This window comes from Lepidochelys olivacea (assembly GCF_965140295.1).
Source record: "Lepidochelys olivacea isolate rLepOli2 genome assembly, chromosome: 2".
Taxonomy (NCBI): Eukaryota; Metazoa; Chordata; order Testudines; family Cheloniidae; genus Lepidochelys; species Lepidochelys olivacea.
The window spans coordinates 63,724,359-63,740,182 of NC_140412.1; the positions used below are offsets into that span (position 1 = coordinate 63,724,359).

Sequence of the window (15,824 nt, forward strand, 5' to 3'; positions counted from 1 at the left end):
GCAAGAGAAAACCTTTTTATTTTTAATGTAGCAACACACTTTAAAAAATCACTCTAAGAACATGGCTATATGTCCAAGAACACCACTAAATTTAATTGAGGTTTTTAAATGATACAATTTAGTATTAAACTTCGTGTTATCTGATTAGATTTTAAGGCAGCAAGAGGGATAGTACTTTGCACTTATTTCCTTTGTGGGTTATGACTTAATACTTCCTCAAATTAAAATATTACACACCTCCAATGACTTTTTAGTCATCTGACCTCAGAATGAGAGAGAGACCAGACAGTCCTAAAAACACCACCTTCTTCAGTAACTGTTTGAGTGGAATAAAAGAAATGGGGTTTCCTAATTAGCTAGTCTGTTAGCATATGTCCCGTCTGAATTCCTGGACCTAAATATGTATATTGATATAAAAGAGAAGAGCAGTTAGCCATAAAAAGAGATATTTGAATATTGGAAAACGTTGGCAAATGATAAAGATTTGTAAAAATCCATGGTGAACTTTCTTCTGAAACTTCTTAGAAGAAATAATACCTGCTTTGGATAACCACTGATACCTTTCTAAGGTGTGATGAAGAAGTTAATTTAGGGTTGGCTAGCAGTTTGAGTGTCATTAACGTTTCAGTTGTGCCCCTAGCAGAAATGTATTTTTCTTTTCTATTTTAATCTGTGACAATTATAGAAGGAAATTTATGGTTTAAGGAAATGGTGGTTTATCTACAATGCATCATTTTGCTATAGCTTTCAAATCAGTCACAGATCATAGTTCTTACAGGTGCAGATATGAATTTACAAATACAGCAGTCAAATGCTTGAAATATACATTTATTTCATGATGTATTACACGTCTCTGAATCGGGTTGAGAGGACAAGGGCGAATACGGGCTCTGGGAAACGATTAACGCATGCAAAGTCTGCCTGAAGATAGCCCGTGCAAATTAAAGCAAACCCCTTAGAAAGCATTTCTATTAGCATGTTGAAATGGAGCTGATCTAGCCATTATTCTGTAAAGCCAAGGGGCTGGGCTGTAGCTCACAAGCTTTTGCTCACCGAACGTATTGCAGTGTTTCTTCAGCAACAGCACTGACTAACTAACCTTAGTTTCCGAGTTACCCCTCAGTGTAAAGGAAAAGCCAAATCAAGCAACTGCGTACTTCAACTTGACTGCAGCGTGAAGCGATAGTACCTGATCTGCTTAACCCTTGCTACTCCTGACTGAACGATTATCAGTATTTTCTATGGGAAGGGACAACCCATTATTAAACTCTGGTGAACTTTGCTAGACTCGAGCCCACTCGGGTCTCTCGGAAGGAGCGCAGAAGGGTCAGGACAGGTGAAGATTCAGGGGAGGGAAATAAACATTCTTCCTCGAGCTTCTGCCCCTGTCTTGCCTGGCACGGCTGGAGCGTTAAGGGAAGAAAGAAGTACCACGAAATAACCTTCACTTCTGTCCACACCAACAAGCCAAACTCCAGGAAGTGCCGGAGCTGGAAATCCACCTGCCCCAGGAGAGCGAGAGCACTAAGGGGAAAATCCCAGTGGGGCATTTCCAGCTGCCTGATTGGAGAGAAGGAGGAGCAAGGACGAGCCTCCGGAAGCGCAAAACCCAGGACAATTAGAGGCACTGCACAAGGAAAGCGGACTGCAATGGGTGGCAGTCTCCGTGTAGACAGTGCATCTAAAGAAGCCGTACTCCAGCTTGAAAGGCGAAGCAGCAGCTTCGCTTCTCCATGGCAATCTGTTAAACTAATGTTTATGTAAAACGGGCGATCTTGTTTTAAAAAGGGGAACAAAAGTCAGACAACCCAGGCCCTGTCAATTAACCCGGCACTGCAACGGAGCCCGGAGCCGACTTCCTTTAAAGTTGTGTACCTGTCAGGCAATGACTCGCTCCGCCATCTGATTAAAAGCCCAGTTTAAATCGCCCCTGAGGGTATTGGCAATGGGCGAAATCACAGTTCTAAAGGATCCTGCGATGGCATACGCACGAGTGGCTCATTTATTTTACCAACAACCCACTTAAAAAAAAAGTGTTAATTGCTGCAAACTTTCCTAGCACGTGGGTAATTTACTTTGACTGCTGCGTTTTAATTAAAAGCAAACTTATTTATGTTTCTGATGTTTATAGTGCGCAATTTAATTACGTTTAGAGGCAGCACCGCATCCTCCCCCCCCCCCCCATCCTAAATCACATTTTCATTAAAGGTTTGAATAAGAAAACTCACTTGACCACTATTCATTATCTCTTCCCCTCCGTGCGCACAAGTTCACTTACCCATTCATTTAGTCACTTACTCATTCCAGCAGATCCGCTGCGACCGCTGCCAGCAGGGCTGTGCACACTCATCATTATTTGTCAAAGTCTCCAAAGTGTATTATCCCTTTTTCCAGCGGTAATTAGTTACCATAGCATCTAATACGTAAATGTGCCCAGTGCACACCATTAACAGTTAAACGAAGGATTCAATTTAACACATGATTATATCTTTCATAAGTCATTACATTAGGAAAGTCAATGTCACTCACGCTGGGACAGGGGCAGGATTAGAACTGGGGAAAGGGGGTCGGGGGGAGTCTGTCTTGGCACCCGGAGCGGAGGGGTGGTTTGGGAGAAGGCTGGTTGAACGGGCTCGGTGTGGCGGGGTGTTGGAAGTGGAACAAAAGCTCTTCCAGGGGCTGGTCAGTTCTGCTGAAGGGGGGAAATCCCCCCGCCCCAGGAGCCCGCACACTGCTCGTCTGACAGAGACCATGGGTAAGCCCGGGCGGGCGACAGTGTAGGCGCCGGGTCCGTGTCAGTTCCCAGCGACGCTGCTGCTTACAGGGGAATAGGCAAGAGGTGTTAAAAGCGGCACCGGCTCGGAAACTGTCACAGGCTCGACAAAAATAAAGTCAGATCAGTCACCCGCCCTGACAGGAGCCGATGGCCGGGATTGAGACTTGTTTTCTGAGCCATCTCCGCGGATCCTCTCTGCTAACTCTTTCTGGCGCAAACCAAGCTTATAAAAGCAGCTGGGGGCGAAGGGTGGGGGTGGGTCTTGGAGGATTGCTTTGCAAAAAATACAACGTTAACTGAAACCACTAGGAAGGCACCTACGTGCACACAGTTAGGGAACGGTAGCGACATTGGTGGCTCAGAACTAGCTTTGCTCTCGACTGCCAGCTCGGGCGTTTAAATGTCAAATTTCAGACAACTTAAGCTTCCCGAGTGAATGCCTGGGAAGAACCGCTCCTAGGGGAGTGGGGCTGTCGTAGCAAGTCGCTGTTCTCTAGCAAACTTTTGGTCACTCGTCAGCAGGTTAAGGCACTTCCAAAGAATGTCACAGATCACAGGAAATAGCGCCCAGTCAGGTACAGCTCTGGAGAGAGCTCTGATCAGGGCAGGCTGTTTAACAGTGCTGAGCAGCTGGTTTCCAGCCTAGGAGGGGATGCGTTTGAACTAAAGTAGAGGAACGAGCCAGGCTTATTTTAAAAATTGGCCCCACCCTTTGATTCATAAAGACTCCCCCTTCCCCCGCCTTCACCTTGCCTTCCATAGCAAAGATCATCATAGCATTGCCACACGGAATTATTGAAAGCCCTGGGATCTTCCTTTCCCACTCCACAATTTGTTACGCGGTACTAATTCTAGCAAGAATTGAGAAGGCAGCCGCACCTAGGAGAGGGATATTTCAAGGAGGGCGCCTTTGTCATGAGAAATATGAAGCAGCAACTCTTGCAGCAAACGTGTCCTGAGATGTTAATATGCGCGCGCACACACACACAAGTCAGCCGGGTGGCTGTGGTTAATTCCTAATCAGAATGATGGACAGCAGAGACAGAACAATACAAACTGATGGCTGTGTTGCTGATCACTTTACCCCTTGATTAAAGACACCCAATTATGGCGCAGAACAGTGTCGTAATTATGTTCCTTAATCACATCCAGGAGGTTTAATTGCCTTAACGATGTGTTTCATTAAATGAATTTAGGTATTATAGTCGACAGTTTTCATACACAGTTGTTTTCAAATTAACATAATATTAGACATCGTCATGGAAATTGTTTTAATAATCATAATTAGACGCACCCAGGCTTTGTCTAGTAAATGCTGAGAGACGGCTCTGCTTGCGCCTGGGGGCCGAGCTGCCCACCCTGGCTGGGCTGCCTTCCCACAGCTTCGTGGCACTTTACAGTTATGGTTCCTGAAAAGTTACAGGTTCTGATTAATCTCTTTGATGGCAAGTGGAGCGGAAATATGTATCCCTTTCTACCACGCTGGCTGCCATTTAGGGCTCTCAGAAGCTGAGACTACCCAGAGCCAGCAAATAGGGCATACTGCATGCAACGGGCACATACACACAACCCCGACCGACCCCACCAAGGAAACCTGGCGGTGGATCTGGGCTTCACGGAGGGAAGAACTGTAGTGCCTCCCTCTCGGGACCCCACCGCCCCTGAGCCGGCACACGTGTAAATGCTCACACTCCAGATCAACGCGGGTAAAAGTCACTTCAGCACTCGGGTTTGTTTATATTTATAATCGAGCCTGACTGCTCTTCGGGTGCGAAAAGCGAGGGGCTTTTGGACTGTGGCCTCGAGCTCCCAGGGCGTTCAAGGAACAGCAAAGAGGACCTAAAAACGTTTTATGTGTGTGTGTGTCCCCTCCCCTCCCCAGGAATTGCAGACCGTTACTCATGTTAACACTGCCATATGTGGGAACATACCAAAACCCTAACAGCTTGCATCTTTTCAGCATTAACTCTCCCCCCACCCCCCAGACTGAGGTTTCATCTCCAGGCTGGAAGTGTGAAGAAAGCCTTCAATCGTCCTACAAGCAAACTTGGGGGCTCTTCTCTCTCTTCCTCTGTCTCTCACTACTGCTTTCATTTCTCTTTCTTGCAACGAGTCAAACCCCTGTCAATTAAACAGGTGAATGATAACAATGGATCCGTGTCAAGAACTTGAATGCCACAGTCCCTGAGCGATGCTATTTTTATATGCTTGGCACCCAGGCAAAGCCAGAGAGAAAGGGGATATTTCAAACCCCCTCTTCCCCCCCCCCCTGTTACTGGTACAAAGCACAGCATAATAATAAAAAGTTTGTTGAAAATATTTTAATAAAGATTCTTTCCGACATAGATACACATACAAACGATCGTACATTGCTGTCATAATCTGATTGACCTATTTAATATATATCATTCTTTACACATCCATGACCTGCCAACAGATCCATGACGGCTCCTCTTTCGCCATCCAACCTGACAGTCCGAATTTGTATTATCTGCAAGTAGTGGAAAGGAGCAGGACTCGTTTTTGAAGGTGTGGGGGGGGGGGAATTGATTTACAAATGGCAGAGAGACAGCCACCCAGCCATGCAAACTCAGACTGAAAGCTCACTTTGGGTAAATAGCCACTTTTTGCTCTTCTCCTTATTTTATTTTGCTTTAGATTTAAAAAAAAAAATCACACGTTCTGTAAATCAGCCCGAAGTATTTCAATTTAAATAATCATCCACAGTCAGGTTAATTTACATACATATTGAGAGCAATTAAACTATACCTTTGGGGAACACACACACACACACACACACACAAACAAAAAACAAAAAACAAAACCAGCGTCTGGGAACACATGAGCTTAGCAAGTGTTTTTTTCCCCCTCATAGGAGCTATTGCTTTGATGCCTTGTAAAAGTAAATCGCTATTACCCTTTATAATGCAAAGAATCCCCCTTTTAAAAAGTCAGTTAATTGAGAATTAAGAATACACCTTTCCTGTGATTTTTGGACTGAAGCAATTTATTAAAGCTCAATTGAAATACAGGGATGATGCAACTTAAAATCCAGACGACCTTTCATCAACCTAAGCAGCTCCGATACAGCAATAGTTCTGCGTATACCTTGTTGGCAAATAAACGTTTTAAACACTTGGCACACAGTTTAAGTTAATCCATAAAACAGAATTTTAGAAGCATTTTTTTAAAAAAAACTGCACATAAGACCCGTGACCTAAACACATGATAAATATTGTTGGCGTGGAAGGGTTCTTGAAAGAAGAACAAATAAATATCATGTCTTGTTTATACATCATTGCAACGTGGAAAGAAACAAGGTGCACATAAATATTTGTTTTAAAAATGCAAGACTTTCAGCCACACGGAGTAGGGTGTTTCTCGCTCGCTCGCTCTTTAAATCACTCTCGCCAAAACTTCGCGCATTTTCACAGGATCAAAGTTCAGAGACAATAAAAAATACAAGTCAGTCTTTCATAGCAACGGTTCAGGCTCTTGGTTTCGTTTAAACAAGAAGTCGGCGTTTCAAGTTTGTTTGGCGCCTGGCTCAGCATCAAAAAAATTGGTTGCAAGTGCCCCTTCTGATTTGTCTGAATGGCCATGCAGCTGGAGCCCCCGCCACCGCACCCCAGCCAGCCAGCCAGCCAGCCACCCACCCCCTGGCCTCAGCTCGCTGGGGCAGAGTTCTCGAGCCCCAGTCAGCGGGATTGAAATACATCAGCTGGGGAGGGGGGCTTCCTTTTTCCTCCCCCAGCTGCTATTTCTCAGCCTCTCTTTGTGTCCACACACACACACACACACACACACAATTGCGATTTTTTACTTCGCTGAGGTCTTGGTTGCGATCAAGTCACCACTTCCACGAGGAAAGCCCCCAAGCCCACCCCCGGCCCTTTCCAAAAAAGAAAAGAAAAACCTTAAGCCTAATAACCACGAGAAACGGAGGATTTAGCCCAAGTCCTTGCCCAGAGTCGCCCCCCCTCCCCCGCCCCCACCCCTGCCAGCTCCTTGCCCTGCCCGGGTGGAAGCGCCTGGCGGGGGCTTTAAGGCTTCTCCGTGCACTGTTTGCAGAGGCTGGAGGAGACGCTGTTGAAAATGGCACATTTCTCCGGGCAGGAGCTGGCAGGGGGCAGGCCGGCGCTGAAGGGGTAGCCGGCCGCCTGCTCGTAGGCACCGAGGGCTGGGTGCAAGGCGGCGGCCGCGGCCGCCGCCGCCGCCGCCGAGCTGGGCAGGGAGGCGGCCGAGATGGCCTGGCCCTGGTTGAGATAAGCCACCAGGCGCCGCATCTCCTCCAGAGCCTGCGCCTGCATGAGGATGTAGTTCTTGGCCAGCAGCAGCGTGGCGATCTTGGAGAGCTTCCGCACCGAGGGGCTGTGCGCGTAGGGGATCACCGCCCGCAGCTCGTCCAGCGCGTCGTTCAGGTCGTGCATCCGCCGCCGCTCGCGGGCGTTGATGTTGAGCCGCAGCGCCTTCTGCTCCTTCGACTTCTTGCTCCCGCCCAGGCCGTGGCTGTTGGAGCAGCCGCCCTCGGCCGCCTTCAGGCCCCCCCCGGCGCCCCCCGCCCCGGGCGAGGCGGCCCGCGGGTCTCCCCCGCGCAGCACCAGCTCGCAGCGCCCGTCGCTGTCGTCGTCGGGGCTCTGCTCGCCGCCGCTGCTCTCCGCCACCGAGCTGCGGCTGGTGCTCTCGCCGTACTTGCCGCACACCGAGCCGGCCGGCAGCGAGAGGGGGTCGCCGGCCCCCAGCGCCGCCCCGGGCTGCAGCAGCCCCTCCGCCTCGCCGGGCTCGAAGCAGCTGAGGGGCGAGGGCTGGCGCTCGCGCGGGTGGCTCAGGTCGAGCCCCGGGGGCGCGCGGAAGGCGGCCTCCATCCTGGTGGCCGAGGCGCCGAGCGTCTTGTGGAACAAGTCCTCCTCCGCGGCCAGGCTCAGCGCCCGCTCCATGCTGCCCGCCCCGCGCCGGCTCCTCCGCGCCGCCTTCTCCGCTGGCCGCGAGCTCTCACCAGGGGATGCGCTCGGGCATTGTGAGCTGCGAGCAGCCCCCTCGTCCGCCGTTTATCTTGCTTGGCTTCACCTTCAAGAGATTTCCGGCCCCAGCAGCCGGGGGAGTCTTTTACATCATTAGCTCGGCGAGTAGGTTATTATGAGGAAGACTCGCCTGTTGGGACAGAGCTCTCTACCCAATCAGGTTAACGCTGTAATTAATAGGATTAAAGCGGTGACAAACAAGCCCAGGCGCTAGCTGGCCCTGAGTCTGAAGAGTTTCATGTCCCAGGTCTGAAGACAGGCAGCAGCTAGAGCTTTATAAAAGGCGCCCGCTCCATTATTCTCCCTGCCATCTGTAGACACAGCTTCGCGCATATGTTTGCAAGACGTTGTGTCCTGTTAGGGACCCAACGACTGCCTTTAGCTTGGCATGCGTGGCGCCTTTCACTCGTCAGCGAGCACACTAACCGCCCTGCTTAGAGCCCGGGCTGTTCCTCGCCTCCTTCAGCACATGACAGAGCTGCACTGCCGAGGGGCCCGCTGGAGCGCCTTCCTCCGAGCGCGGCCAGCCGACTTCACCAAGAGAGAGCCCCGCCACCCCTCTTTACACGAACTCAGCTCTCCCTGTGGAAAGGGATGGCCTGGAATAGCAAACGCCAGGCTGCTCCCTGCTGACTCGCCAGAAAGGTTCACCTGGGCTTCGGACACGACGATCCTTTTTCTCCCTTTCAAAACAAATTGAGGACAAACTGCAAGGCGCTGCTTTTGTCCCCTCCCCCAGCCAAACTTTACAGGTTTCCACTCGCAGGTTTGCTACGTAGTGGTAATTACCCCCCCCCCGCGTCAATAAAAATGAAAGCATCAGCTTTACAATACAACTAAGCTGAGGGCAAATAATAGGAATTAAGGACCAACTTTTCTAGCGATCAGTTCTTCAAAGGTTCCTTCCTTGCAATAAGGATACTTTACAAGGACGGCCCTGCCTAACTCAGAAATGGGTGGGAGTTTGCGCCTCTGAATGTATCAGATCAACTTGAGATCATGTAATTCATTAATGTCAAGCCTCACGTATTTATATTTCCTGGGCTTCAGCTACAACTCCTCACCTTAAGGCCCACTTTCCTTTCAGTCAGGTTCTCACACTAAAGTGTGAACACAAGTATTTGTCTAAAATGTGTCCTGCGGATCCTCTAATAATAGAGACAAGCAGCCTTTTCTCCTTTTATTGTAATCGCACTGAGAGCACATGGTATTTGGTGGCGGGCTTTCATTCTTATGACATCAGTAAAAACAATATTTCCCAACACCTCCAGTGCATCATTCGTATGTGGCAGAATTACTGAAGGCTATGAAATTTCTGGTTTCTCTGGTTTCATTAAAAACCTTTTAATTGTGTCTTTCCGAGATGGCCCCAGGTGTTGGACTCTTTTCATTACATTTTGCTCTAATGTGATGAAATTCTAATTCTCTCCTTACCATATGGTTAAATTTGCCCACTGAGAATTAGTTGAAAAAGGAGAAATAATCTATTAATCTCTGTAATAGATTCACAAATGAGGTTCGCCACAGAACCTGGTTTTGAATGGTAATATCAGAACAGTTGGGTGCCTTGTTTCAGGAAAGAAAGGACCAGGCTACAACAACAGAGACGTAAAGAATTCACCTGTAAAGACTAAAAAGAAGCCAAGCTGCAGATTTTCAAAGTAATTGACTGAGATTTCATCTAGCAAGGACATGGCTACAATACAGCCTTCAGTCACCTTGTGTCTTTATATTTAAAATGAACAAACAAACCCAGTCCCCCACCCCATTCAGCCTCCTCCTCCCCCCAGCCCCCAGTCGAGCATCTAGCTTGTGCAAACGTCCCTGGTTGAAACCAAAAGTGCACATTCAAATCTACAGTTTCTTTCTTATAGATAATTTCTGTTAACCTCTATCATTATTAATCCAAAATGACCCATTATTTCCCAGATCTGAGGAAGAGCTCAGTGTAAACTCGAAAGCTTCTCTCCCTCACCAACAGAAGTTGTTCCATTAAAAGATATTACATCATCCACCTTGTCTCTCTGTTAATTCAGAGGCATTTTAGGTTTATTGTTTTCAAGTTAGCAACTTCATTTTCACTGGGATCATAAACAAAGAGCTTGATAATTACAATAGGTTTTTATCTGTTTAATATCAACTTGAAAAACTCATTTGATCACTTAAGGATGACGAATACTATTATTATAATTTGATGGTTTAAGGAGAACATTTTACTGCTCCCAGTTTGTTTCGTCGGAGAGAGGCTTTCTGCGAAATCTCTCTGGTTGATATATGGCTTCATTAATCCTGCCTTTCTCTTTTGCTTGAAACTTTTCGGGTGGTGTATTCATCTGCTCTGCAAGCAGTTTGGGAGCTGAAAGACTGCATGGCTCTGATGTTGCTACAGTGCTAAAAACATTTCATCATCATTAGAGTCCTGAGCACAAAACTAGGGCATGGTTATCGGAGTGATTAATGCTTTGTCACGCTTTGGACAGGTGCAACTAGCATAAGGTCACGTTATAAACAATGATATTTCATAAACCTAGTTTTGTAATTTCCGAGTGGGCCATAGCTGTCGTCCATTTTCTGCCATCATCCGGGGTGTCAGTGTTTACCTGACTAAACACAATATCTATCTATCTATCTATCTATCTATCTATCTATCTATCTATCTATCTATCTATCTATCTATCTATCTTCCTTTGTTTTCTTTTCTTTCTCTGTCTGCCTGCTTGCATCTCTCTCTCTGATATGTATCAACCACCTTTCTGTTCATTCACTCCTGATCTGCCAAACTTAAGTGTTCAAACGGTCTATCAAGCTTCAACTTATATTTACTACCCTCCCCCCAACCCTCCCCAAAAGCCCCCCACCTTCTTCCAGTCTCATTTGGTGTGAACCATCCTGGATCAAACTCCTCTGGGTTCCCTGAAGAAGGTGGTTGTTTAATAGTCACCAATAACTTTGGTTTGGAAGCAGGCAGAAGAATTTATAGAAGCTTTAAATGCGGGGCTTATAAAAAATATCCGAGGAATGGTCTTTGCGGTTTATGCACTCGTAAACTTTTGCTGATTGCTTCTGGAAAGTTGTCAGGCATTTAACACTGCATTTATCTTACGGTGCAACGAAAACACATCTGCTCAGTGTCTCGTTACCTGGTTTAATTGTGACACAGCCCTATGTCACTGACTAGACTTTCAGCTCTTTCATTATGTCGGTAGCAAGCAGCCGGGAGCTGAGGTGAAGAAGGGAAGGCGACGAAACGCCCTAACAAATCAAACAACTTCGCCGTTATGCCCAAGAAGCATAAACTGCGGGTGAACTTTCCTAGGCTGCGGGGCGGTGCTTCAATTTGCAAGCTTGGTGAGCAGAGAAGTTTGAGAGAATTATGCCCATTTCAGGAAAGCAGGATCGTGCTTTCGACGAGTTGATTTCTCTGAAGTTTGGCTGTGAGCACAGCGTCCCTGCAAGGCAGCTTGCCCCAAATATTAAGCTGTACCCTTTAATGAACCATCTACCAGCGCGAAAATAAAAAATACTTCAAATGATAATGGCCTCCGAGATTACACATTAGAGTCAACACAATTTATTACTGAAAACGTGAACACAGATTTTTTTGTTTTTTAGGTGCACTGGAGTATGAAACTAGCTAGATCTACACCTAATGATCAATTTCTAAAGCCCTGGGTCCTAAATTTCAAGCGTGGGTGGGGGGATTAGAAAACCCTTCCAGTAAACAGGTCGCCGAGTAGCGCATAAAGTTGTGTATTCCGTTTGCTATAAAACTCTCAAGAAAGGCAGAATCTCCCATTTATGTCTAGATACACCCAGAAGTTTAATGATAGCGAGGCATAGTTTCTAAAAATTAAGACAGTTTCATTTTAGCCGGGGGGAATACTGTAACTCCCTAGAGCTTTGAAATGCTTTGGAAATAGTCAGCATTTCACTGATACCAGAAGAATAACTCTCTGATCAACTAATATTAACATGAGATTCGAGTTTACTCCTCTCTGACCGTACTAAAGACTTCATCAGTGTGTCCCCACATGTGGCTACATGCATTTGACACCGAACCTAAATGACAGCAAAGCCAAATATCAAGTTTAAATATTTTGCTATAACCCCCCTATGTACAGTATTTCTTTATTTCCCCTCCCCCCACACACACTGTTTCTTCCATTCTCGAGATGCTTGTAGATTCGTCGGAGCAATATCCTGCTAAACATTTTATTGACTCCTAGACAACCATCAGTCCAGTTCGGAATAAAAGAACTATTTTCACAACGTTACCAGGTTGCATCAGCTTCTCCTACAAATTCGCCTAGAAGTGAGTGTGTGTGTGTGTGTCTCAGAATTACACTGCTGTACCTGAACGTGTGGCCCTTGACAAATCCTGGTGTGTCTCAACAACTGGGGAAAGATCGTTTTTTTAAAAAGAGCGCAGAGAGTAAACAATCCTTACAAAATCACACCCTGGGAAATGTCCCCACGTGCTTGGTAGCTTACACTGAAATACATTGGACAATAATTGGGCCCTGCAATCCCCCAAAAGAATTTCATGTGCTTTATGGGACATGCTTATGGCTTTAATTGCTTACAAACGCCCCAAAACCCAGAGAGTAATTATTTTAAGTTAAGAAAAAGAATAGACTTGGAGTTTTGTTGCTCGGGAAAAAGTTCTATTCTGTGATTCAAATCTACCGCTAATGCTTACCTCGATTTCCCCCACCCAGAACTAAGCAAATAACTCCTTTCGATGAAGTGAGCTGTAGCTCAGGAAAGCTCATGCTCAAATAAATTGGTTAGTCTCTAAGGTGCCACAAGTACTCCTTTTCTTTTTGTAATTAAAACGATACAACTAGCTGTTCATTTAGCAGTTTCAAAGAGCAACAGGAGGGTTAAAAAAAGCCCGATAGGATTCCCAGTCAGAACGAGAATCCCTTTTGAAAGTCAGGAATCATGCCGCACCAGCTAAGACTTTGAGAAGTGTTTTTAAAGCACCTTAGGTATTCGAAGCTTACGCGCCTGTTGTTGAGAAAGAGGGCAAAAGGATCAAAAGGGACTTCTTAAAGAGCTGATAACGCGTATGTATTTCTGTGGAGCATCCCCTACAGTAAATCCCTACAGGATAACAACAAGGAGTCCGGTGGCACCTTAAAGACTAACAGATTTATTTGGGCATAACCTTTGGTGGGTAAAAAACCCACTTCTTCAGATGCATTCCCTACAGGATGGGATTTGTGGTCGGGTACAGCTACCCATTCATTACTACTGTAACTTTTGGAGCAGGTTTGCTGTTAGTTATACTGCAAATGCGAATCCAAAGGGACATTTCTCCCTACAATTAGTTTTTCAGGCGAAGACGGTCAGAAAACCGCGCTGAGTAAGAAACTGTGGATGTAATTTAGCGATCAATTCCATTGTGATCAATAAAAGCAAAGAACATTTTTTTAGTGTGCTTGACACTTAACCTTTACAATAGAAATACCTAACCTCCTTTACTTGTGCACTAACAGTTATCCAGACGGGAGGGCTGGGAATCAACTTCCCTACATTTTGGACAGAAAGAAAACCTCTGGGATCAAGTGAAAACACTAGTGTAATGTGATGGCATTGTTTTTAAAATGCACTGTACTTAATACTTCATTATCGCAGATTAGATGTAGGGAGGAAATATTCTGTGTCCTTTGTTCGCTGAATAGCAATTTCATGTATAGCAGTTGGTCTGGTTTGACTCACACCGCAGTCCATTCCCCTCATAAAGTTATGGGATGCTACAGTTTTTCTTTCATTGCTGTTTAAATTTTAAAAGAAACTCTGACGAAGAACGACACAGTCTACTAAGGTGTTTGACTCGGCGATTTAAAATCCACAGCACCATCTCCTGGCAAATGGGAGAATAGTTTAATAGTAATTCCTTTGGGAGTATTCCATAAGAAATTCACGAAGTTGAAATAAAGATAACCAGTCCTGACCTCCAGCTACGGAAAATTTAGTTCTGGAACTTCTTTCTACAGCAGCATTCTAAGAAGATTTTTCGTTGGTATGGCTAATGGCAACATTATTCCCTCTGTTTCACATATAAAACTGAAGTCTGTTGGATAAATGGATATTACTGGAAGATAGACACAAGCCTTTCCAGAGGTTTTGCATAAATATATGTATATATAGGCACTCCACTCAATATATGTATCTGAAATATACACTGGATGGAGAAAAATGATGATCTTGCTTTTGTGACAACATTCAAACCCCTTATATGTGGTGCAACAAACCTGTCCAGCCTTTAGGCTGAGATTTTCAAGTGAGCCTAAAAGAATTAGTTGCCAGATCCCACTGAAATTCAATAAACTTCATTGTCCTCTTGAGTCATTAAAGATATGGCCACCTTCAGTCATGTGATGCATATTCAGTAGTTTATTAGTGAGAACTTGGTACCACTTTTTCCAAAACACAATTAAAAAAAAAAAAGATAGCAAAGACCCTGTTTAATCCATCTAATCGGCTCTCCTGTACTGTTTGTTCCCTGTACTATGTACCCCCCTGCTTTGTTCAGTCCATCTTTCAATGACTGCTGATTGAACTTTCATTAGCAGACTGTTCCACTGTGTAATTGAACTCACCATTAGGATATTTTTCCTGATATTCAGCCTAAATTGTGCTTTGCCTCATTCCATCCACTTGCCCCTGCCTTACTTATAGCCCCTTCAAGACTCAGGACAATTAACTCCTCAGTCTCCTTCTTGTCTGCTCTGTTTATATACCTGTAGGGCAGATCCTCAGTTGGTGTAAATTGGCATAGCTCCATTGACATCAATAGACAATGACAATTTATACCATTTGATAATTTGCCCCACAGTCTATTTGCAGACTTAATCCCACTCTCTGTATTCTGACTGGACTCTTACTGAGGTGAAATGGCAAACTGCCAGCATAAGAAATGAGGGATTGGGCCTTTATAGTCTTTGTGTGGCCAAGCTACACATATTTAGTTCTTTTAATATTTCATTGCAAGTCAACTCATTTAGCCCTTTAATATTTTTTCTTCTGCTCTTGAGCTCTCTCCAGTTTGTCAACGTATTCCTGGTATTGAGGAATACCTCTATAAGCACTATCCTAAGTGCCTTCTCATCTGTGTTGTACAGAGAGAGGGGCATCTATCCCTTCTCCGTCTCTATGTTAGAAGCCGAAAAACCATACTGGATTTTTTTTTGGTCTCTGTAAAGCACTGCAATCTCCTATCTAATTTTCCTGCAACTCATACATCCCTATGTGTACGTAGACATCCATGTACAATACATCTACTGTACTCTCTTCAGCCACCATTTTGCAATTATATAAAAAAATGTGCTCATGTGCAGCATGTTGGCCTCTTTATAAATCTATGCTGGTAACTGCCTGTGATTCCACTCTCCCTTAGGTGCTTAGAGATTTTTTTTCCCTTTCAATACTATTTCCACTATATTACTACAGACTGAAGTTAGACTTACCAGATGGTATGTGACAAGATCATTCTTTCTCTTACTTCCCCACCCTCCCTTTTTTAAAAGACCAGTAATGCTGCCTTCTTTCTAAATCTTTCAGACCTCCCCAGGTCTCTGTGAATATTTAAAAATAATTGTGTGTGGTTAAGTAAGTTCATTAAATAATTCCCTTTACACCTCAGAATGCTCATCATCCAGACTGGCTCAGTTTCCTGTATTACTTTGTTCCCAATATCTTCTTACCTACTTTCTGTCAATAATTGTAATAACCATCATGTTTCTATTCCTAATTGTTTTTACCTCCTTTCTTTATTTTTCTAGAAAATGCAATACAGTAGTTCTGCTATTTTGGAATCATAATTAATTTCATTACCCTCCTCATAGACTAATGGGTCTATTTTTGCTCTAGTAATTCTCCCCTCCTCCTTATATTACATATAATTAAAAGTTGATTTAAAATATATCTTAAATAGCAAAGCCAGTCACTGTATTGAAAAATATACAAATGAATCCTAGGGACTCAGTTATATGCTATAAATAAGGCAATTTTATATGTTT

General features: G+C 45.0%; 2 protein-coding genes across 4 annotated transcripts in view; both read right to left on the reverse strand.

The window, feature by feature from the left end:
• The window catches only part of LOC311515455 (uncharacterized protein), a 172,310-nt gene extending 169,926 nt beyond the window's left edge, over positions 1 to 2,384 (reverse strand). For 2 of the 3 annotated variants that reach the window (XM_084618525.1, XM_084618527.1), the window contains exon 1: positions 2,299 to 2,384. In XM_084618525.1, the coding sequence (XP_084474651.1) occupies positions 2,299 to 2,353 (55 nt within the window). In that variant the 5' untranslated portion in view covers positions 2,354 to 2,384. Of the gene's footprint in view, positions 1 to 2,278 lie in introns of all 3 variants that reach the window. The other variant, XM_084618526.1, reaches the window with a different exon arrangement.
• A 2,698-nt stretch (positions 2,385 to 5,082) lies between these two features.
• BHLHE22 (basic helix-loop-helix family member e22) lies at positions 5,083 to 8,493 on the reverse strand. The gene has a single exon (XM_084619328.1). It carries the CDS (start codon positions 7,711 to 7,713, stop codon positions 6,820 to 6,822), a length of 894 nt encoding a protein of 297 aa, XP_084475454.1. The 5' UTR covers positions 7,714 to 8,493; the 3' UTR covers positions 5,083 to 6,819.
• Positions 8,494 to 15,824: the final 7,331 nt, after the last annotated feature.